The following is a 25,362-nucleotide window of genomic DNA, read 5'->3' on the forward strand; positions in this document are numbered from 1 at the left end:
CAATATATGAGCCAGTAATGCACGAAAAACACTGCATTTTTAAGAAAATATTTTTGGGTAATTTATGGGCAGGCTTAATCACGTTTAGGCTAAACTAAGTCATGTGTCCGACAGCAATTTGTGTTCAATATGGTTTCTTTTAACCCGGATCCCTGAGTTTAAAATGACGATTTATCAAAGGCGAGCCACTTTGCGCACGCTTAGATTTTAAGACCACATATGACTGAATATTAATATTTCTAAATATGATAAATATGAATATTAATATGTCAATATTTAAAAAAAGTCTGATTACTGGCTAACATAGATTGTTTTAAGTAATGTGTAAAAAATTCAGATGGATAGTTTATTTACTTCAGGAGATATTACACAATGAAATTTCAAGTTGCGTGTTTCCTTTTAGTGCGCAACCATACAATTTTCAATTTACAATTTCCGGGAATACGCTCTTGGCTGTTCTGTACCATACATTCGGGCTACAAAGAACTCTTCAGAAAAGCACCGTTTTGCACAAAAAATAATAATCAATTCGACCTGTTTTCACCTTTTAAATAGTTCGCAATGTCACATAAAAAAGCAGCAGCAGGTTCCCTGCTAAGTCCCTTTTTTACACTGATAAGAAAACAAAAAAAAACTACCAATCATGTTTGCAAAACGCTCTTTTGCTGGGTGAAAAGAAATAACTTGCCTGCTTAAACCACAAAAAAGATTCCATACTGTAAAAAATACAGTGTTTCTCAACCCATTTATGTCGCGACCAAAATACTAAGCCTATATTATCACAGCGAAGCTTTGGCAAACCGGTTTTCCTCACTGAATTTTTTGCGCGCGAACAAAACAGAAGACATTACCAGATAAAAAAGGTAGAATTTAACTAATATGAGCCATGCCTACGTTACAAAAAAAAAACAGTACCGGTGTACAATCAGTCGTGTTTTAAAGGGTGGCTGACTTGGTGACCTTCGGGTCTTTCGTCACCCTGTACGTTAATTTATTCGTTTCTTTGCATTCTGTTTTATAAAACCATTACAAACGTCCAAATAAAATATATCTATCTATGTAAATATATCTACGTATTGCTTTCTCATTCTTTTACAGTATTAGATAAATCACTTTTGCTCCTATTTCGCAGACAGCAATCCTTTCTGTCAGCAGGTTTAACCGGCGTCTACACCGAACCGCAAACAGGCCGGTTTTAGGTCAACATCAAAGCTTACAGCAAAGCAGAGCCAGCCACGCAACCAAAACATATACAGAGCACTTAGCGCGGACGAAAAACGTGTCGGAATGTGTTTTATTTATTCTAAGGGAAGCGACGTAGGCGTATAATGCGTTGACGACTCGTGTAACGTTGGAGGTAATCGGCAGATAAGAGGTATGTGTTTAAAAGGCGACTATACTCATTGAAAGACGAACGTGCGTAATACGTAATGGCATTGCGAAGATCGCTGCGAATTTTTAAAAAAACGTATTTAGGTAGCAGCTAAAGTAAAAATCCCAACCAAAGATCAACGACTTGAGAATCGAATATTTGTTTTTATTTATAATGGTTTTGGGTGTTTTTCTTCAAGTGATGTATTTATAACTGCACCCTTTCGACGCCTACCATAGAAGGGAGCACGTCTGCTACAATACAGTACCTCTGATCTGATGGGCTGTGCAAGTTTTATTGGGCTATTTAATTAGGTTTAAATTTCGCATAATTACGTGCAAAATTGTTTGGCAAATTTCCGCACATCAAAAACATAAAAAACACAAGGATTTGTATTATGATTGGTTTGCATTTGTTTTTGTGTTAAGCTTTCGCAGTCACACCCCGGCCCTGAAATATACATTTACAGGTCGAAGAACCACTTTACAGTCTACGCTAAAACGCATTTTAAACAGTTTCAATTACTGTTATACTTTGACTGAAATTACATGCCAAATATCTGGGCCGACATATGCTTTCAACAACCAAGGCGTTACACTTCCACTCAAAATGCGCGCAAATCTATCACTGCCCAAGTGCCCGGTTTTTGCAATTTTCTCGATTGCAATGAAACCAATGAAGTAATGGGTTTTTTTTACACTTCAGGCGGCCTGTTTAGACATGCATAAAATGCAACGGTACATCCCTATGTAAGGGCCTTATTTTTTTTTATTTTTTTTTATTGATTTAACGACAATCAGGTGGCGGTCTTACGACTCAAGAAAACCTTTTGTCGCGACACCAATTACAGCGAGTAACAAACAATTTTAAGGAACAACACGTAATAAATTAATACTGGACACTGGAAAGAATTTGCATCAAAATCTACGAGAAGCTAACAAAAAGTCATGTACTGCGTTAAATAAAAGGAGAGATTCAGAGCAAGTTAAATCAGGATGTCCGAACAGAATGTAATTCAACAAAGTAGCATGAGACAAGGAATACAACGCAGTCGGTGACATTACAGAATTATCGACTAACAGAGAACAAATTGCGCTCATTAAAACGGACCTTTCGGCGGTTAATAGTGGACACTCAAAAAACAAATGTATTGGAGTTTTAGAAGCTCCGCAAAAACAAGTACGAAACGTATGTGCTATATTCAGTGGACTGTGGCCTAATCTCAACATACAAAGGACAGCAGTAAGGGCCTTATACGAAACGTTTTAAGCTTAACAAAGCTATGTCATGTGCGAAACCTAACAGTGTGCTATATGCTGAGACAAGTTTTTATTAATTGGTTAACTTAACCCACATGATTTTGTCTCAATTTTGCATATTTTTATTTCTGTCGTTATACATTAATACACTTTACTGCATACTGTCCATGCTAAGGCTTTCTGACAAAAATACAGAAAGTTCATTGCAATTCATTCTGCTTTGTTGTACAAAATATAAACACGCATTGTTACGTCATAGGCGCTTAATGCGAATTTTTCTATTTAAACATAAACATATCAAAATTTAGTTAAAAGACTCGAAGTAAAGGCTAAAAACGCGCTTAGGGTTAAAAACCACATTCCTGATTTCAAATCTGATCAGATTGGAGAAGATTGTCAAAGGTTAAAAATCACTGTTTGTCGAAAATCAATCAAAACGGTTCTTCTAGCTGTTGTATTATCTGCTCCACAAGTTCAACTATTCTCAAATAATGCCATAAAAAGCGAGAGAATAAGAAACCACGCTGATTTTGCATATATGCTCAAAAAGTTACAACCTGAACCATTTTATGCGAAGCGCACATACAGCCACCTAAAATAACTAGCAAATAAGGGGGCAAATTGCACAGAGCGAAAGACGGCTGTATGCATTTGCATCAGACATTTCCTTCCGTTGCAAGGGCGCTGCCAGAACGAGTATCGTGCACGTTTTCTGCTTATTTAGAGTTCTTTGTGGTGCGCAATTCAAACCGGACATTTCTTTGAAGCGCTGATTGATGGTACGCACCAGTGTTGTAAGACTTTTTTAATGACTTGACATGGATCAATTTAACCTAATAAATGCTATTTTTTAAATGCGTGCTTCGAGTAAAACTGATTTTGAGCTGCATGTTTGCACACGAGTTCGCTTAAAAACAGCTTATCTATGAAACAGTGCCCGAGTAAGGATACATGTGCACCCACAGATTGTACCTTTGATTCTCTTTTATGTAATGTCACAAAAATTGTTGCGCCTACTCCAAATTTTGATCACTATTTTCGTTGTTAATAGCCTTAATTGTTTATCGCTTAAACATGGCGTGGTTTAAACACTCATTAGAAAAAACAGCATTCAACTTTTAAGGCGGGACAGAAAAATCCGAAGAATTTGGGCGCAAAATGCTTGTAACCAAAAGACTGGCAATATTCTGCCAGTCTGGCTGTACTTATTCGCTGTGCATTATTTTAGCTGTATTGTTACGCTTGGTCAGCTTCACGCACGGTTCTGACATGAAAATGATACGCTTCGAAGCGAATTTCACGCTATGCTGGCCCTTGATGCGAACAGCACCCCACCACAACGTCACGAGTGTCTAATATTTTGCTCAAGCTGGATTATTTGCAACAAATGCAACCTCGCTCTTTTGGGTTCGCAATAGCCTGTACTATAGAACCTATATGATTTACGAGATAACCGTCATATTTAAAAAAGTAAAGCTAACGATAGTTACAAAACCTGCATTTTCTACGTAATTTTATCATTTTTAGCGCTTATATTCTAAAACTGATTAAAAACACCTTCAGTAAACAAATAACCCCTTTGTTACTTTATTTAAAATCGACTAAATGCAACTCTGGCCACTTTAAAACAAGTTTCTCTGCACGGTATAATTAATACAACATGGTTACAAAATCTACAAATCTGATTGGCTCTGATTGGTAACAAATCTGATTGACTCGGAAACATTAAAACAGACCACTGTTTCAAACTCAACTGCAAACCGAATGCTCAAGAAATGTATCGCAAACAGTGGTGTACACTGTACAGGTTAGGCCAAGGCTATAATCTAATGGCATCGCAATTTCCCAAAGACACCCAATGTCCTAAAAAGTGCACACTAAAAGACAAACGATTCAAACTATATTGCTAACCGAATGCTTCAGAAATGCTACGCAAACAGTGGTGTACAGGTTAGGCCAAGGCTACAATCTAATCTAAAGGCACTGCAATTGCCCAAAGACACCCAAGTCACCCAGTGTACTAAACCAGTGCTTCTTTAACTGTTTGAGTTTTGTTCACCCCTATCATCTATCGCTAGAATTCATTCCACCTTGTCTTATGATATGATAAAACTATCTCGTCTATATATAACAGCACAAAATGATTTCTGGGTTGTTTCGCGAGCTATCATCCTTTTCTGACGGTTCACCCCAATTCACCCCTTTTGGTTGGTTCACCCCTGCAAAAATGTTATTCACCCTGGGGTGAACCATCCACCCGATTAAGAACCACTGTACTAAACAACACACGCTAAAAGACCACGATTTTAAACTACACTGCGAAGCGTTTGCTCCAGAAATGCTACGCAAACAGTGGTGTTCAGGTTAGCAAAGGCTACAATTTAAAAGCACAACGTCCTACAAAAAGTGCACGCCTAAAGGTCTCGCCTCTTGCTGCGGTTTAGCGTAGCTCGAAGTGTCCCGAAATTAGGGGTGAGGCGCCCCATGGGGTAAGAAAAACTGGCGAAACCCCGAAAAAAGCGTGACGGCCCAGTTCTGCCCGCTTGGTATGTAAACACGCGCGAAGCCGACACGCGTCTAGAATAGGCGACGAGTAATCTTCGCGGTATGCGGCAATTTCTCCAGCAGGCCTGTACTGTGTGTGGTACGCGTCTCTTAATTTTTCCCCTTGTAATGGAGTAGCGTTGACAGCTTAATACACTGGTAAAATCCAAAAAAACCAAAAGGTTACGCGAGTTTTGCAACTTTCTTCGTTTTGGGGCGAGCCAAATAAATAACTTTGCGTTAAATTGTCAGTTCCCATTTTGACCCTTAAAAATAGTCTGGTTTCCAATAAGTCTAAGAACAGCCTTCAGGCTTCAGTCATTATGTTATGTACCAAAGTTCTTTAAAATCGATACAGTTATTTTTTTTCTAAAAGTTTCGTCGCGCACACTGCGTACAAACTCCAACTACTCATAAATTTGTACAAAATTGGGCATTAAAAAATCTCAAATATTTAGGGAATATTAAATGTAATGTAGATTCCAAAAATGTGTCACTCTGAGCAAGTGTTTTTTCACACCGTAAAAACTGACAATCAACAGTTCTGCTGGAACTAATAAACTAAATAAGTGGTTGACAATGTCATGCGTTCATATACAGCGCTACTCATTTTGCTGATTAGGGCATGTAGGTCATTTTATGGCAGGGGTCACCACTCACCGTACTACGCAATTCGAAACCATATTTTGTTTAAAAAAGTTTTACAATTTGACCTTAATTTCACCCTCTTTTTCGTGCCTTTTTCTGTTTGTTTGCGGCCACTTTTCACCCTCTTTTTCGAGCCTTTTTCTGCAAATTTGAGCACATAATTTTACCCAAAGATTGGTGTCAGTTTAAAGCATGCATCTTTAACATGAGCTTTGGCGCAGTTAAGGCCCACAAAACTGAAAAAAGACCAAAATGAGTGCCGGTCTTCTAAAGTGGCCGCAAAAAACGGCCAACGAGTCACGAGAACTGTTCAAACTCTAAACCATGTCACCGAACCGCGAACACCTTTGACGGCCGATTGACATCCAAGAAAGACGCGTGAAATCCAAAACAAGCAACTTGTTTAGCTAAAGTGGAACTCTATATTATCGCCCTACTAATCCTGGGACTACAACTCTAAGGAAGACATTTCGGCCGTCTAACTTGCCGCTTCGGACTGTACAGGAATGGATTGACTTTAGTGCACTTAAGTCACTGTTTTCAAATGACTTAGTCTTTTGGGCAAAATGACTTGATTTGACTGAAGTCTTTTGGACAAATGACTTAAACTTGACTTAAGTGCTTCTTTCAAGCGTTTTTTTGCACGAAAACAATTTCCTTGCTATACGTTGCGTTCCTCTTGTTTTTAAGTTACTGCTCGTAATCGACGAGTTTAACAATTTGAATAGCTGAACGTTTAATTTTTATGACAAGGACTTGACTTGGAATTGACTTGCTTTAAAAATGACTTGACTGTCACTTAAGTTAATTGAGAAAGAACCTAACTGGAACCTAAGTTATTTCAAAAATGACTTCACTGGGACTTAAGTCATTAATGTCTTGCTTACATCATTGCCATTCTCTAACCCAGGGATGTCCAACCGGCGGCCCGCGGGCCACATTGCGGCCCGTCTGAAATTTTTGTGCGGTCTTTTTCACTCCAAGTATAGTATTTTAAACCTTCAACATTAGCCTAATTAAAATGTACCAGTCAGCTTGTAGGGGCGCACTAATAGTATAGTATGGGTAAAAATATATATATAACTCTAAAGGCCCGTTATAACTCTAAAGAGCAATACTTAATCTTGAAACGTAATAGGTTCTGCGGCCCATTAAATTATTTCAAGTGTCAATGCGGCCCACTATAATAAAATGTTGGACATCCCTGCTCTATACGATAATTCGCCTTGTCACGATTAACCAGAACCAGTTGAAAGAAGGAAACTGAACAACGAGCCCTATAACGGTTTGCATCGTATTGGTTCCGTCCATATTCAGCGCAGAACGCACACGTTGTTGGTGTCAATAAACGCTTGGCGCTGTTATACCTTGAGCGGCCGAATGACAAACAGAAATCGAACACGCCCTAATTCCGCGGCAAACAGGCGAAGGCCGACTATCTTCAAAGCCAGCAGCTTTGCCAAGGGTCAACAGCGCAAAATCGCGATAGGTTTGTTGAAACTTGGCCACACGATAAAAGCACTCAATGGTGTTTTACTCCGAGGCACCTATATCATTCGCGAACCAAATTCAAGGTAATTGTTTTAATGGGGTTAGACAAGTATGACTTGCAATGCTCCTATGGTTAACTATCAATTCTGCAAACAATGTGGGGAGGTATACGTTGAAAAAATTGCACAACGTTCCGAAAAAAACGGGATTTTAGGAAATTTAGTAATATTGTTCTTGAGAAGACCTAAAGCACGAGAAATTTCAGAGCTTTTTTAAAAATTAGCCCTTGAATACAATTTGTTGGTTCTGAACAGACACAACTTTATCATGATTAAGGTAAACCTCTTTTATTAACTTTCCGTAGCCAAAAGGACTAACTGCATTTTTGTAAGCCGTCCGAACCACAAAGGGTAACGCTAAAGCTGTGGTTCAGTGAGTCCTACTCAAATTCCCTGCACTTAAAGTGTCGCAAAACGGACTTCAAACACGACACATCGCCTATTAAGTTTAATTTAATTGTAACTTTAGAAAAAATAAAACCTAACAAAAACACTTCTTCATTTCAACTCAAGTCGTTTGTTCAAAAGACTTAAGTCAAGTCAAGTCATTTTTCCACAAGACTTGAGTTAAGTCAAGTCATTGGTCCAAAAGTCAAGTCGTTTGAAATCAGATAGTTTAGTGCACTTAATTCAAGTCATTGACTTAAGTCATTCCAACACTGGCTAGCTAGAACTCAATGTTTATAATCTTAAATACTCGCGATCAAACCGTCCCTCGTCAATTTCCAAAGAAGTGTGCAGAGATTAACTTTGGAGGCGCGGGCTGGCGTGAAGTTAGATGGAAGATGGTGTATAGTTATTGTTGGCAAATTTGGCGTGTCGAAACAACAGGGCTTTGGCGAGGCCTGGCATGCCAGTCGGATCGCGAATTTCTCGCTGTATATAATAGCGTTGTGTATTGTCTGTCCAGCGTGATTCAAGGAATTTTTACACTTTTGCCTGATTCTTGGCACATTATCACCTCATACCAATTATCTTTTAATATAGGTATTTTCTTTTTTCTTATAATTGCAGCAACAATGTAAATAATAATCCAACTGACAAATCCATGCTATAAATGTGCATTTTTTGCATCAAATTTTTTGCCTGTTTAATCAATTCCACACTCTACATCAAACAGTGCTTTATCCAGGGTCTCAACGAATTTTTAAACTTCTGCTTGATTCTTAACACCTAATCCACTAATGCAAATTATTTTTAAGGGTTACACCATGTGCAGTTCAGAATTTCGGTAAACAGTCAAAATGACGGATTAGTTTGCCATAAATACACATTTTTTATCATGTTAAAAACAATGCTGTGTGCCTGTCTAAAACACATGTACACATCAAGACTCCAAAAAAAAACACTTTTAAAACGACAACATACGTCACGAAACTGGCCTAGAAGAAAGTGGGTATATTTCAAAGCAATGCAAACTGAAAGACGCCATACATACAACAACTAGTCTATTTCCTGAACTGAATGGAGTGAAACTTCGGTTTTCCGGTGATCATATAGAAGCTGCCTGAACGAAGGCAAGTGGTCGTATAACATGCCAGACACAAATGTAGGGTTGGTGGAATGGGCTGTTTGCGAAATGGCTACACGAGCCACTAACGGGTTAGGAATAAGGCACGAAGTAGGTATGGGGTGTCCAATATTATCGGATTCCAGACGATACCCGTGTATTTTGGGTTTCATATTGCCCCTGTACTAGGGTTTATTGGGGTTCTTTTAAAAAACAAAACCAAAAGCAATGTAACACAAGGATTTCTGCCTAAAATGGCATTATGGGAAAATTTTGCCTACAATAAGATATCGCCGATCAGTATTTTGACCAAAAAAACAATTCTTTTGGACAAATGACTTGACGTAGTCCTAAATCATTTTGTCAATCTTGGGATTAAATAAGTGGCAACCGATGACTTTGACTGGGATTTATTTTTGCTAAAGACTTGACTTGGACTTTAGTTTTTTCTTTCAAATAACCTGACTGGTACTGAAGTCATTTTAAAACGACTTGTTTACAACACTGGTAATGATCTAATCGGTTTTCATGGCAGCAGTGCTTATTGCCCAAAATACACGGTATCGGTATCAGAATAAAATACGACCTATTGGTATCCCTGCCAAGAGCAAATTTGATAAATCGAGTGTGTCGCTTTAAAGTGGTAATGGAAATGACACCCCCGTGTAGAATGCCCAACCACTGGTGTGAAACGCATTGAGAGCGAGCGAAGTGAATTGCTAGTTTGATGCGCAATTTCTGTATTTTCCTGACATAAGAGTCAATAAACGCTTGAGGGCAGAAACTCAGTGTTGTATTGTCTTAAGTTAGTGACTTGACTTATGTGAACCTAAGTTACCGGTTTTAAATACTGACTTCACTTATATTAAAGTGCTTAAATTGAATCTATTTCTGTATAATTTAAGTAGATCTTAACTTGCGATTTCTTTACGGGTGGGTGTTTGCTATGCGTAATATTGGTAAGAATAAAACGCGTTTTTTTTAATCAATTTATTCCATTATTTTTTGGTAATAAATGCTGTAACTTAAAATTGACTTGCGCAACTGATGACTTGATAAACTATTTGTTGCAAATGACTTGACTGTGACTTAAATAACTTTGCAAATGACTTAACTGGAAATAAAGTCATTTAAGATTACTTATTCACAAAACTGCAACAACTTTTTCTGTTTTTTACTGTCAAAACTCTCGCATCGCCTTAATCTCATTTTACACGTCTGCTGTGAAAAATTGACCCAGTCTGTCACTTTGGGAGGCAGCAAAAATACTCCCTAGTCATTCGAAAGGCGGGCAGAAAACGTCTGGCACAAAAATGCAGCTCCTATACGCAAAATAGACCACTGCACTTTGTCGTGGTAGCACGTGAACGCAATTAGTGCGGCGCCAACCGAGTTTGTCTTGCGCGTTAAGGAGCCTTTATTATCTTCGAAGCAATTATCTCGTCTATATAATGACCTCTTGTTCGGTTCAAACAGCCGAGCGAAAAACAAGAAAAAATGCGAGAGAGCCTACCTTTTTCTTCTTTGCTTCTCTTGGCGCTCCGGATCACTTTTCTGATCTTGGCCCTTTCCTCAAAGTCGTCGCAGGCGTCCAACTAGCAGCACAAATCAGTCCAAGGTAAGTTTTTTAATTAAAAAAGGGAAACAAACAAAAAACATATATTTAAGTTAGGTATTACATCATTGCGTAATGACACGATTCATTTTTAAAGCATTGGGCAGTTTTCCAAAAATTTGAATCATAATTGTAAAGCAAACAAAACTAAAGTTGAATTTAACGTTGCTGGCATACTTAAAAAACCAAACTCCCAACAAAATCACGTTTTTTTACGTTACGTACATATATGAGGAGCATTAGCCTAGCTAGCCGTGCAAAAGTGGTATTAAATACTTTAAAAACTGTTTAACACAGCTTCGTGAATTGAGTGAAAGCATTGCAGCACAGAAACTTTAAGTAACGTCGTAAAGTTTTGCAGCAGGCATAACACAAAGCGAAGCGTGTCCCCAAACAGTGCCGTCTATTGTGCGACCGCCTCTGCATATAGACATACAGAGCGTTCGAAAGCCAACTGAATATTGTATTAGCTAAGACCGGACGCCCAAGTAAATACAAACGTCCCGTCTTGGACTGTGGGTAGAGGGATGTCCGATACTTGACACTTTAAACCGATACCGATACCCGATATTTTTTGGGAAAAACTATCGCGATGCGATCCGACACCAATGACGTCATTAGTGTTTTTATACAAACAAAATAGATTGACGTATTACGTTAACGTTGAAAGACAACTTTAACCAGATTAAAAGGTCGAAATTTGCTTTTAGTGTAAAAAGTTTAATTACAGTCAGCTGTTAACCTACTAGTTTTTTGGGGTACTCAACTTTCAAGATAGAAATTACATAGAAACATAAAAACGACAAACAAGTTGTTTGCAAGGTTTTTCAAGGCAAAATAACAAAGCAACCGTTTGCTCGCGTACCAAGCTTGTCCGATACATTAAATACGACTTAAAAATCAGCAATTAAGCAATTGATGCAGAAAACTTTACCACCTACGTTTACCAAGTGAGTCTATAGTTCCATAACTATATCACCTACTGAAATCTCATTCAACGAGCCGAAGTAGCTATGAAAATGTGCAATTGCAACAAGCAAGCAAACAACCACTCAGGAAATATCGCGCGTGAGTCACGAAAGATAACAGGGGCTGACACCGATCAAAATTGCTCGATTAGTTCCGAGTCATCAAATCTAAAGCAGGTCCCGAAAACAATAATTCGAAATCAACTGATGTAAGACATTGCTGCTAAAGTTAACATTTGCATACTGCGATTTTGAGTGGCATGGTATTTGTCATCTATTTACTCGCCACCAATGTATGTTTAATTAAATTTGAAAAGCATCAATTTCAATGTTGCGCTGCATCGTGTTTAAAGTCAGCGAAACATTTAGGCTTTTGCGATACCACACACCACTTTTAACACTAATTACTCTAACATTTAGTTCGGTACTCTATACTAGCAAGACTTATTGTACACAGGCCGTAAAAATATTTGTTATTAATAAAATTCATTAGGAAAATATTCTCCCGACTAATATATTTTATCAGCTTACAAATCAGGGACCGACCATTTTTATCCAGCACACCCTTAACTGAAACACATGCATTGTACTTGCTAACCAGTTGGACATATATAACGAAAAACAGTGTCCGTAAAAATATACATATGCTCTGCGTGTTATTGGACCCTTTAATACATATAACTTTTTTTCAACCTAGAGTGCATTTCCAAACTAGCGCCTGCAAAATCAGCCTAGACACAACGCGAAACTTTAACTGAGACACAGTACAGTGTACGGGCAACTCTCATTAAGCCCTAATGTCCGTTTGTGGCGATCTCGAATGCGTTTTAAGCCGTTTTATTGAGATTTATGAGCGATGGTAATCTCGTGCGCACGATCTAGCAGTCTTTCCGGCCCTTCAGCTGTAGCCCGTCAAAAATCGTGATTGCGTCGGTCGCTTTAAACTTGTTTTATGCGGAGGTTAATAAAGTATACAGAGATTAGCTTACGTACAGCTAGGAAAGGCAAACACATTCCTGCGTTATTGTTGCACCATGAGGAAAACAACACGGGTAAAAAGTTTTAACTCTTTCGACAAACAAAGAAAAAATACTTTTTAACTGATCACCGTTTCTAATAAATTCTAAAACTATTTATCATCGTGATGATTTTTCTTGATTATATTACAAATATAAAAAATAATAACATTGATTTTTTTCATTTGTAACATGTTAACTCGATTTTGCCACCTCCACAACGCCCCATTTGTAGTTTTAGTCGTTTTTTTTTTACTTTTCAGACAAAAAATGCTTGGCGAACAACCGTGATGTTTTAATTAACTAACACTAAAACAAAAAACCTAACACAATTTAAGATCAACTCCTACAAAAGTTCTTTGCCAAAATCACGGCACCCACGTCAAACGACCGCGCCATGCCTGGTATTTGGCGGCATGCAAGTTATACAATACATACCAGTGCTGTAAACAAGTCATTTTAAAAAGACCTAAGACCCAGTCAAGTCATTTGTTAAAGAACTTTAGTTGAAGTTTTGGAAAAAAATGCTTGATGAAAACACTTCATTTCAACCTAAGTAATTTGCCAAAAAGACTTACGTCAAGTAATTAACTCAAGTCATTACAACACTGCTACATGCACAAACGCGCACAGTCGCATCAGTTCGACAGCTAAACAAGTTATGCGCGCTGGCTGCAGCTTTTCAGACAGACGAAACCGGAAAGCGATAGGTGATGGTTCTGTGGTGCCATAGGTGCTGGGCGTGCTGGCGTGGCGTAACACTGCATATACGGGAAACGCGGGGTCGGTCACGCTGACAAGTCAGGTATGCTGCTGAAGGTTTCTCGCGGCCCACGAGAAGATTACTGAGGCTACTTTCTATAGGTTGCTGAAACGGACGCCCGAAGCCTTTGCGTTTTTCTTGATTTGTTGGCCAGTTTACAATGGAGGTGGCCAAACCGTGTAGCATTTTGTGGTAGTTACTCGGTGTCCGATACGATATTGTATTTTTATTCACAAATCTAAAAAAAAACTTCGACCGTTATATCTGGCAACGAAGGACGTCATTACCATGGTCCAATAGGCCAAATAAATCAAATTGAACGTGCAGACGTAATGTTTTCCAGGTTATGAGGGCTAAATGTTTACTTCCGCGGTATAAAGCCTATAATTATCGTCCACTTCGAAAGTAACACATTTAAGAAAATTACTTCCAGCTAGAAAATACTCCATGTTGGATCATTGGCGAGGCTTAAGTGCACAAGTTAATTTGGCAAATCCAAAAGTATCGGATAAGTATCGATACTACATGTTGGTTTACAAGTATCGGCCACGATTCGATATTAATAATTATCGGACAAAACTAGCAGAAAGATGGCAACAATTGGGAAAGAAATTTCGGACAAAAACAGCATGTGTTGAAAGAAAAAAAAACTTATTTGGGGGGGCACATAATAAAGGCCGTGAAAATGGAGCCGGTTGTTTCAGGTGTTTGGCCCGTTGAAAGTTTCAGCCGTGTTGTTGCGTTCAAGTAAGTAAAATCGTTGGCGTCTCCTCCATCACCTTAGCGTCTCAAATATCGCCGAAACTCAAGCAGGCGTAATGCGTTGGTCTGCTTGTTGGCTGGTTCGCTGCGAAAGCGCTTTAAAAACCAGGAGCTGAATGTTGTCCGCTAGAGATTGATTGGAAGTGACGTAATTTGGGACATTTTTTGGCAATGGCATTGCGGTATAATATCTCCGAGCGCAAAAAGTACTTTATTTTTATTATATTTTAGGTTCTAAGCCAAAACCCGCGTAATCATTTTTTTGGCAGTTTTTAATACAATTGAGCATAGCTTTAATTATTGACGGCAAGGCTACTTTTTTTAATTTAGCGAAAAAATGGGCTAAGAAGTATTTTTTTTTATTTTTATCTTAAAAAAATTGAACAAACACATTTTCGACTATAACAAGAGTAAGTGTAGCTGGAATTGAAAAAAAAAAAACATGTACTATAGATCCGAAAAAAACGTATTCGATAACGGTTTTTGCCTTTTTAATAGAGTTACCATATAGCTTGTCGACGTTTTAACCTTTACAGCTGTAATGCGATTTGGTCCAGAAGTGAACTATACGTTCCACTAAAGCGCAATTTCAGTAAGCTAAGTAAACTGCGAAGCTTATTGCAGCGACAAACAACAACTTTATTCAGCAAAGCCAAAAATTCCTCACGAAGACATTAATCTCCAAGCTCCGAATATCGTACAACGCCTGAGGTGAAGCAGCTTTACGCATAATACACCTTCCAATACAACGCTTCCAGCTATCTTGGAGACCTTTCAATCCGTCGCTGTGCAATTACAGCAGGCTTGGGCGACATGTCGATGCAAAGACACACTTAAAACCACGTTGCTAATTAATATACTCGAGCCAAGCTGTGGCAAAGATACTCCTTATGCTTGTATGGTATTTGTAAGCAGCAATTTCCGAGGAATTTTTATGTAAGAGGAGACATGTCATTTTGATCAAATTTATCGAAAAAAATCACAGTATTTCGACTTCAATATTTTTGGTTGGAAACAAAATAGTCCAATCTTTTGAAATTACTTAGCCTTCACCAGAAACATTAACACACAAGTTTGTTACCTTTATGTTTTAACGGATAACACAGTGACTTTTTAATAAGTATTGTACGTGAATATCTATGTAAAAATAATTTTTTTTAAAAAAATCGTGGCATGTTTGAAAATCTCAGAAGCAGTGCTTCATAAACTTTTTTAGCAAAAAATTGAAAAAAAATCTCGGAACACTTTCTACAAACCCTTTATTTTAAAACTTAACCTAAACCCACGGTACGGTATAAGGTAGTCGTTATCTAACAAATGGTGCACATTTAAGTTTCGCACGTTTGTCCGAGTATCTATTTGCGATTCGAAAACTTTTTTGGAAGATTACAAAAAACACACAGCACCCTTGGAAATTTCTCAGGCACACACGGCGCCGCGACACACAGTTAAGAACCGCCAGAGTAAAATATATGCGATTTCTTTAGTGTTTTCCAAGGTACGAACTCACAATAAACTCGACGCAAGAATGCATCGCACGTCGTACGCAACGCAACGTAGCGTACTACAACGTAGCGCATTATAACGTACATCACCAGTGTACCGCATTATAGCGTACTGCAACGTAGCGTATTACAACGTACAGACACAAGTGTATCACGCAGCCAGTCGTACAATAAACAGCAATCCTACTAACACAGTGCGGCCACTGAATACTTGGGAAGACAAGTTGATCAAGACTCTAGATTTCAAACGCGTAGTTTGCCCTTTGCCTGTATCTCAACGAACTGTCGAAATTCAGATTAATCGCCGCACACGATTGCCAATCCGCGTCACGCGTCGTTAACGATCGTTTGTTACGTCACAGACGCGAGCGGGCCACATGCCAACCGGAAATGGGCCCGGGCGCCCTATGCGTGCCCACGTTCGGAGGAAACTTTCTGTGACGTAATAATTGCAGTCGACGCAGTCCGTGACCAAATATACGCATTTACGCGCATCAGGAAAAATGACTTAAAATTTCTTTTGACAGTTTAAAAAAAAAAAAAAAAAAAATATGGACTATTTTTGTTCACTGAAGTTGCCCGCTCTTTCGAATTATTTAAAATAAGCTCACTTTTACTACAATCACATAAAAAACTTATAAACGGCAAGGTTGAGCAAAACAGAACTGGGAATGATTTTAGTTACTTTTTACTTATGATTACTTTTTAATAGTAAAACATAAATCTACTCTAAACTTATTTTTTATCGGGAAGCTAAAGTTAAGCTTAACCTAGAAATTTAACACTTAAACTACAAAAAACGCATTAGAACAATAATTTCCATCAGATTTTTTTAAACCATTTAATTCATATGCAGCCAAAAGTAATCAAAAATCGGTTTATCTTTTCAAATTGCTGAAATATGTTTGACAGATTTCAAAACCTTGCCTGACTTAATACATAAACCTCTGACTTTTACAAACTCGGAGAACTCAATGCGCCAGCTCTTAGCCTGGGAAAACGGCATGCGGCGTGCACCTGAGACTTTCTCGCACAGGTATCGCTTTTCGTCTCAGCAGATAAGGAGATAAGTGGGTTCGCAATGCCAGGGCAAGATACGACAGACCGAGCTAGATACTATTTATAAGCCACTAAAATGCGACCTCCTTCGAGCCTAAGACTGCAATCAACGGGAAAGCAATTCGCCCATCTCTGCAAAGCGTTACCAAGCCTTTTTGCGCTGCAAGTGCAAAGGCAGCCTGTAATGACTGGTGCTAGCTACCACAGGACGAGCAATCTCGCTCACAAAATGCCTGCGGCCATTGCGAGCAGCCTTGAGTGAGATGCGCAGATCGACCTTAGTGTTGTTTTATCATATCTCGCCAAATCCGCTTGTAATTCGAAGTTTGCGTCCAAGGAAAAAAGGCGCTTTTAAAGACCTGCCAAACGCTAGAACTTTAGCCGTCGCGTTGCTCCAAATAGAACATCGAGGCCCTTCAAAGGATTCGTGGAAGGCTGCTTTACCAATGTATTCAAAGGGTTTTCGCATGCTTGAGTATTCATGTTTTATAGCACTTTAAAGTCGTCAAGTCGATGCCCTTTGCAATCCTAATTCGTGCATAAGTCTTTTATTAGTGCGTTTTTCTTATTTAACATTCTTGTTGAATAGTGCGTTTTATTTTTTTTGCCCGCTGATTTTTGCCATTTTAGCGACATCTAAGTTGTGTTGAATTGGTGGTTTAGTAAAACAGATGTACCCTTGATAACACGTTGTCTTCCTAGTAAATCTTAACCATATTGCAGCAAGACTACTGTATATGCGAAAGCTGTGCCAAGCTCAACTACTTGAAAATGGCCCAAATTTGATTCGCATACTGACAGGTAGCGTTTATCCTGCCTTAAGGCAGTCGGACATGTCCAAGTAACAAAGTGGTGGTCCATCTCTTTAGAGCAAGTGAAAAAAAAATTCGCGAAATTTCCAGCGCGGTGCTGAACCGTCTTTGGCATCTCCTTATAAGGCGATATGCGCTAATCGAAATGTAACCGATTAAGGTGGTAGCAGCAAGTACACACAATACGACCTGCAGATCAACAATATACAAAGCCGGCAGTTAATTAATCTAATTCTTCAACTGTAACTTAAAAAAACCTTAAAAACAAGCTCATGAAATCAACGATCAAATACCCAGACCGTTAGCTATTTAAAACAATCCAAAACCATCTATACATAATCCATGAAGCAAATACGGTTATTTTCATCGAAAGCGACCGCCCGCATAACTTACACTGTACCACTCTAAAGAAATAAAGCCATTCAGAAAAAAGTTGCACGTGTTGGCAAGGCGGTGACGTCACGATTTGCTATTTTCTCACGATCTTTTGTGCATTGGTGGACGGCAATTGAGGAAGTAGTAGCAGGGCACGCGAGGGGCCGCAAAAAGAAAGTGGAATTTATAAAAAAGGAATCGCGTGTGAGAAAACCATACATTCGGTTTAGCTGAAAGGATAAACCACTAAATGTGGTGATAGAAACAGAACTACAAAGGGTGTAAAAAAAGATCTAAAACAAGTTCATTCAAAAAGAGCAACTGCCAACTGCATAAAGTTGTTTTAGTTTTTTTTTATACTCTTTGTGGTTCTGTTTGATCTTACGATATTGATAAAAAGATCAACAAATAGCAGTGTCGGAACAAGCTTATATCCCAATATAAACAATACAAATATTATTAATATTATTATTTTATCAACTATGTAGTGGTTTCAATTTATAAGGTGCACACGGAAGGAAAAAGACTGTGCGCAACATCTTTCAAATTCACTGCCTTGCCATAAGTTTTAACGAAACTAAATACTTTGACAGCTTGTGTACAGCAAGTAGTTTGTACGAGTATTTATTCGAATGTTAACTGTAACATGACATTTTTTAATTTGCGTTATTATAAAATTCCTTACGTATTAAAAGGAAGCAAAAGAAAGGGCTGCAGGGTGAAAAAGTTAAAAACCACTGTCCTAATAGTTACGCAACAATTTAAGCTTAATATACATGGAACTGTTCGAAATGTGTAGAACCAATGATTGAAAATCTGTTCATATATCTCAGAAGCACACAGTCCGTTCTAGAAGCGTAAAGAAAACTTAAAAAAACATTTTCTTTTAAGAAATGGTCTAGATAGCCTTCCGGCATCATAGAAAGCCTTATCTCTATTTATTCCCACGCGCGAACCCGGAAGTAGTTGGACCAGGAAGCGGAAGGACAGCTGGTTCCCACGACCTTGTGGCCACGCGAATGGGTTTGAAATACAGCAAATGCACCGGCAAACGCGGGTTTTCAATTTTTTCAAGGTTCGTGCATTTTTTGGCCCTTGTTGCAGGTTTTGCATCGGTAAACGACGCACAAAAAATGGTTCTCCTAAAACTACTGACTCAAAAAAAGAAAGTCACCCTTTTTAAGACATTTTCGTGCACTTTCGACCATGAGCAGTTTTAGTTTAACGTAAAAGCAGAAACAACACACAAAAAAGGTTCTACTAAACCGCCGCATGTAAAATAACAAGCAACAACACATTTGACATACTTCGGAGCTTAATGGTTGGAGGTTGTAATAAGAATATCAAAGTAAATAGAGAAGTTGGTAGCATTTGTAACCTTTTGAATAAATCTATATTCATTTTCAACATGATGTATACCTAATTCTGTATACGGGCGTTGATATTCTTACCACATTTAGCTAGTTTGTTGATTTTTCTATTCTGGAGAGTTTTGGTCAATTTTAAAGCGGCAACTTATGCACCTATAAAACAGTTCTACGAAGCCGTCACATGATAAAAAAAAAAACAATCGCCCTACTTTCAACACAATTTCGTGCGTTTCGCAATTCTGGTTAAGTTCAAGCTGAGTGAAAGAAGAAACTGCTCTTAAAAACAAACGGCGCCACAAAGATTCTAGTCAGACGGAGTGGACCGAAAAAACGCGATGAACTGCAAAAGCGTCTTTGTGGCGCAACCTGACGAATATGACAGTTCCAGAAAACTGTCGAAACGTCAACGGCTCCAAAAACAGAAACAACAATAAAACAGTTCGCAATTCTCTAACCCGGGGTTTCTCAACCGAATTGTCTGTTTTTTTTAAGGTGATAAACGTATTCAGAATCGAAGTCTTGCTCAAGTGGAAGCCTATTAATACAGTTGCTTGCCTGCTTGGGTAGTTTTAGAAAGTATGTCAGAAACAATTTCCCAACATTAGATATAAATCGCTCTTCTGGTGTAAACGAAGTTAAAACATGATAACTACGTTGATACGAGAAGAGCAATTTCTATCTTATTGATATGTTGCTTGGTGGAGCTAACTCTATTTTGCCAACATTGTTAACAGTTGATGTGTGTTGTTTCAACCTTGTTTGTCTCGTTTTCAAGTTTCGTTTCAACGTTGAAAACAAATAAAGGCTTATTCGTTCAAAATGATACCTACTTTGATATGAGCTTTGATAATCTTACTATGCGTCTTACTACAACCTCCAACCATTATGCTCTGAAACATTTCAGATCGAAAAAAATTAAAAAGCTAACTGTGTTTAACGATCAATCATTAGGGAAATTTACTGCGGCCAAAAGAACAAATCCAGCTTTGGTTTGGTCATTTCGCTTTAACCCAACACAGCTAAACCATAAAAAAATACGGCAAAACAAGAATTTAAACACAGCAGTTCGGAAGTGTTAAAATGAATTCGCCGCCCACAATCTTCGTTCACTCTTTCAAAGGTGCTCGTAAAGGTGGAACGCGTCTATTCGGCAATTCGTCAATCTCGCTTACAAAAAAGCTCCACCGCGCCATAGAGCGTTTTACGATTTTAAAAGAGATTTTTTAGAGGCCAGTCTTGCCTTTTTACGAGCAAGACTTTTAGACGCGCGCTAGACGGTGTTTGGTCTTTGAAGTGAAAAATTGCCACTTTACAGTCGCCTTTTTGGCTTTTGCAGAAGCCAGCCAAAATTTGAGTGCACGCTACACATAAAAGCCAAGGTTATTTATCATGCATTAGTATTCGTGATATGTTACAAGGCCATTTTCATGTATTTTTCGTTTTTCATATTTTCATGTTTTTTCGTCTCTGAAGCGATGCAATAAGGCAGCATTTTAACTTTTAGAAACAAGTTCGAATTATTGGGATACTGAAGAGGTAACGCAATTTCCAGCTATAGTTGATAAGGTGCAAAATGCGGCCCATTGTTTGGAAACGGAGGGTGCAAAATAGGTTTGGCCGTTTAATATAAATCAAGTGAGTGCGTGACGAATATTAAAAAACGCTCATAGAGCAAACCAAGTTGTCTTACAAAAGAATGGAAATCAACTCCAATATTAAGGTGTTTTTTCGTATTTTTTACTCTTAAACTACAACTTGAATCTAGCAATAAAAAATACCGGTTAAAAGAATTTTGCGCAAAATAAATTATGTTTTGCTACCTTAAGTTAAGGGTTTTAACGTGTGTTAATTGTAATCTTCTTTTTTACAATTTACAAGTCATAAAGACAATTTTACGTACTAAAAACCAACGCATTTTAAATCAATTGTCTCACCAGGGTTTGAAGTTCGTCCATGCTCTTCGACTCGTAATCGACGGGCTCAGAAGTGACGTCATCGTTCTGCATTGCCGCCGCCTTATTGTGACGTAAGAACACCGAAGCTGACGAAGCGGAACGAGCCGACTGGCGCGATCTCGCCAAAACCTCGGCCATGGCTTGTGACGAAGTTTTCGGCTTTTTAGTCGCTTCAGGTAAAGAACTGTTGCTGTTGTTTTCGTTGAATGACGTATATCGGGTTTGTGACGTATGCTGTGACGTGGAAGCGGTGTCTGGCGTCGTTAAACTCGCGCCGGGACTTTTACTGTTCGTCGACGACTTTTGCTTGGACGGGGAAGGCGAAAAGAACTTCTTGCCCAAAATCGACTTGATGAGAACCCTAGCGGATGTTTTGCGACCCGGCGACTCGACGCTAGATGTCGAACGAGGGCTGAACGCTTCCGACGAAGACGAGGCCTCGCTTTCCGAGCGCGGGGAGACGGAAGCGGCGGGATTCGAACCGGGGACCCTCGGACTTTGCGGAGGATAATCCGGCTGGGCGGAAGTGGACTCGATGGATGCGATCTGCTTGGAGGAAGACTTGCGACGGAAGCGCTTCGAGAAGCGGCGTTTCCCTAGCGACGCTTTGGGGTCTTCTTTGGATGTTGGGGAGGTTTCCGGATCCTTGGGAGCGGATGTCGGGAGCTTGGAGGAGCGGAAAGGCGAAAATCCGGAAGATTTTCCAGATGGTCCTCCGCCTTTTGAGCTGCCCGGGTGGGATTCTGGAGAAAAAAAGTGCGGATAAAAAATAAGTTTAGTTTTCAATTAAGAGTCGGTTATTCAATCATTTGTCGTCATTGTCTTGCTTTTCCCGTGGAAAATAGATTGGGGTCAGTCACAAAATAAAAAAGTCCACGTATCCAGCAAAATTATTTTGATACCTTTTGTATTTTCAGTCAAATACCCCAAAAATTAAACGTTAATAGAAAACATTCTTGAATACTTTTAAATTGAGGTGTTAAGCATGAATGATGATTTTAAATAATAAGACCGTGGGTGGAATCGAACAACATGTATGTCGGACACTATGTAATGACTAAACCACGAATATGTTAAAAATTACAGTAAATTGCCTTGGTCAAATAAAGTAAATGGTCCAGTTTAAATTATTACCACGATTTTAATAAAAAAGTGCCATTTTGCAAATGTATTGTTAAAACAATAGAATATTTATTGACATTTTTTAAGATGAGTAACACAAAATACTCAACAATTTACAGAAATAATGCTTTTAACTCACGGAAAATTACTCGACATTTAACTCTTTAATAAAAAATTGTAAAATTGGGGCGCGTATTGGCTCTCAGGTTTATCTCTAAAGCTGTTTTAGTACTACGAGGTAATAGTTGGACGATTTAACGCAAAAAAGACAAAACATCAAATGGGAAATAGTTGTGTGGAAACAGGTGAACGAAAGGGGCACTTTCACAGCCGCAAAAATGTTGACATCAACAAATGTCGGCGGATACGAGTTAAAAGCGGACAACTTGGCGCGTGTAGCACATATACATATAGCAGAGAGGGGTGGGGGTACAGCGAAACAAACCAGGTTCTCGAAACAACAGAACCAGGTGTGAAGTGCGTTGGCAAAACAAAGAAACGGCTTCACGTTGGTCTGAAAGAATCACTTGTCAGCGATAACTCGAGCCCGTGATCAACACGGCACCTTGCTAAGGCAGCGCTTTTTGAGCGGGTGAAACGGGTTAAAAGAAGCATTTTAAGCAGTCTGCGTTGTTGATAGGGGTGTCTGATAATATAGGATCGGAGCCGATACTTGGGTGGCATCGGTGCCGATCCGATAGTAAATAAATATAGTTACTTTAGCCACGCCCAGTAATTGCTACCTTTAAGGTAGGGGTTCTTAAACTTTTTTCACCGCGGACCCCTAAAATTATTTTTTGCTTCACGTGGACCCCTGTAGGCAAGATATTATTAAAAATGATCTCATAAATTGACGTCACAATCAAATAGCCTGTCAGAAAAATGCTGATGGTTTAAGTAAAAAGGAGTCTAACATTCAGTGGTAAAACGTTTTATTTTTAATTAAACTCTTTTTTTTAATTTGATTACTTTTTAAACGTACACTAAAATTTCAATTTGGCCTTCATGGACCCCCTGAAATTAGTTCACGGACCCCCAAGGGGTCCATGGAACCCAGTTTAAGAACCCCTGCTTTAAGGTATATTCATCAAAAAATGGTGGTAAATAAAATTTCACAACTGATGGCAAATAAATTTCTAACTACACAAAAATTTCACCTACTACGCCAATAAAAATTATCCTTAAACGTTTTCAATATAAGTAGTTTGCTTTTTTTAGCATAGTTATGACGTCATTGGTATCGGATCGGATCGAGGAACTTTTTGAACATTGGATAACGGTATAGGATTAAAATGTAAAGTATTGGACATAATACCGAAATAAGAACAACATCAATGTGAGAATAAAACACAGTTCGGGATAAGACCAAAGTGGGACTAATATACCTAATAGTAACGCCTAAATCGGAATAAGTCACAAATCCGTCGGAATAACACCTAAATGTCTATAGACAGACCTATACAACTTTTTACCTCACCCCAAAGCCCACCCCCAAGTACATCACTCACTCACCTACTAATTTTAACCCCAACCCAATTCCAAACCCCTATCATTACCTTATTCCGATGAATTTGGAACTTATTCGTGCGGGTTTATGTTATATTCAGACGATTTTGATAATACTTATTCTGTCGTGGATATTACTACGTTCCTGGCTTTATTATGTGGTTGGTCTTAATGCTATGGTATTATAGATTATTCTGCTTTATGTATTGTTGCCTTGTAGGTCTTATTGTGTGTTCCCGTTATAAAAGGCACTATTTTAAATAAGTCACCTAACACAAATCAAAAGCGAGGGCCGGCATTTCTACAAGCGGCCACCAAAGTTTTGCACGGTCGGCTGTTTTCGCCTGCAACGTTTCCCAGTCGAAACCGGGACCCGTTCGCTGGACCTTTTAGGCTCTTTAAAAAGGTCGAAGGGTTCGTTTCCGAAAGGTTTTCGATTCGGCGACGAGCAAGCTATCAGCTTACGGCCGCCGAGTCCGTACCATTTGTGTATCGCGCCGAGCGAAACGAGAGAACCGGCCTGACGGACTGGCTTAGTATCATTATAAGCCCTATTATGAGACTGCCCGTTTTTTTCACAATGCAAAGCCTAATAAAAGAAACATGACGTCGTCTGAGTATGTTGTCTCGAAACGAAGCTACATGTCGTCGTATAGTGCTGCAACACTTGAGCAGTTTATGAGAATTGCATTTGCTTATCAAGATCAACAACGTTTTGGGAAATAAAAATATAAATTGTAAAATTGTTCTTCCGGCAAAATTGTAATAAAGTACCAACGTTTAGACCACGTTTCGCATATAGTTGCACTTAAATTGCCCTGAAGAAGATAGCCCGAAAAGGTTGACGAAACGTTGGTACTTTATAAAATTTTTGAACAATTTTACAATTGAAACATTGCCTGGCAGCAACAGTATATAATCAAACAGAAAATATGTTGTTGTTTGTTTAATTTGTGTTCTCGTCTTCATTTTAGAGTTTCTTACTGGTCTAACTTTCGCAACAAAATCAAACCAAAATAAAATAAAGTTTAATATTTTTTGGTGTTCTGTTGGCGACTTTTTAAGCATTACAACTGTGTTTAATAGGCGAGATCTGCTAAACATATGTCCGCCTTTCTATTTCTGGGTAGGAATTAAACTATTAGCTTCTGCAATCGATTTGACCTTTTCATAAGGCCGTTGTTCGATTGCCCTTGTCAAGATAACAGAACGAAGAACTAAAAACGTCACGTTACAAAATTTGCTGGAGGAATAAATGTGTGTAAAGCGTTAACAATAACAAGGCACAGAATGCTCTTTCAACTTACTTCGCCCGACTTCAGAAGCCATGATTGAGAGGTTTTGTTTTGCCGATTAAGTTCGAATGCAGGCAGTTTAATAAAAATCCACTATAACGTAACACAAGTAATGTTAACATTATATGGTGCATTAGAGTTACGCTTTTGACGTAAATCAAAGTCACAATAATGGTGAAAACACTACGCATTCACCTTGAATCAGTTTAAACATGAAGACGGAAAACTGAACTATGTGTAAAACTTCGGAAAATGACAATTGATACAAATAATATTTAGTTTTAAAAGTTACTTTCCCAAATCAGTTGAGCCTAGATCAATTAATTTGACTAAATGACTTAAATCAAGTCATTTTG

At 38.6% G+C, this 25,362-nt stretch overlaps 1 protein-coding gene across 1 annotated transcript in view; it reads right to left on the minus strand.

The window, feature by feature from the left end:
- Positions 1 to 25,095, minus strand: part of LOC146140939 (uncharacterized) — a 52,463-nt gene extending 27,368 nt beyond the window's left edge. The window contains exons 1-3 of the mRNA XM_083392921.1: positions 25,019 to 25,095; positions 21,063 to 21,826; positions 10,397 to 10,478 (exon numbers count right to left, since the gene is read on the minus strand). Of these exons, the coding sequence (XP_083249047.1) occupies positions 10,397 to 10,478; positions 21,063 to 21,826; positions 25,019 to 25,040 (868 nt within the window). The 5' untranslated portion in view covers positions 25,041 to 25,095. The remainder of the gene's footprint in view (positions 1 to 10,396; positions 10,479 to 21,062; positions 21,827 to 25,018) is intronic.
- Positions 25,096 to 25,362: the final 267 nt, after the last annotated feature.

Source organism: Ascidiella aspersa, chromosome 6, assembly GCF_963924565.1.
Source record: "Ascidiella aspersa chromosome 6, kaAscAspe10.2, whole genome shotgun sequence".
Lineage (NCBI taxonomy): Eukaryota > Metazoa > Chordata > Ascidiacea > Phlebobranchia > Ascidiidae > Ascidiella > Ascidiella aspersa.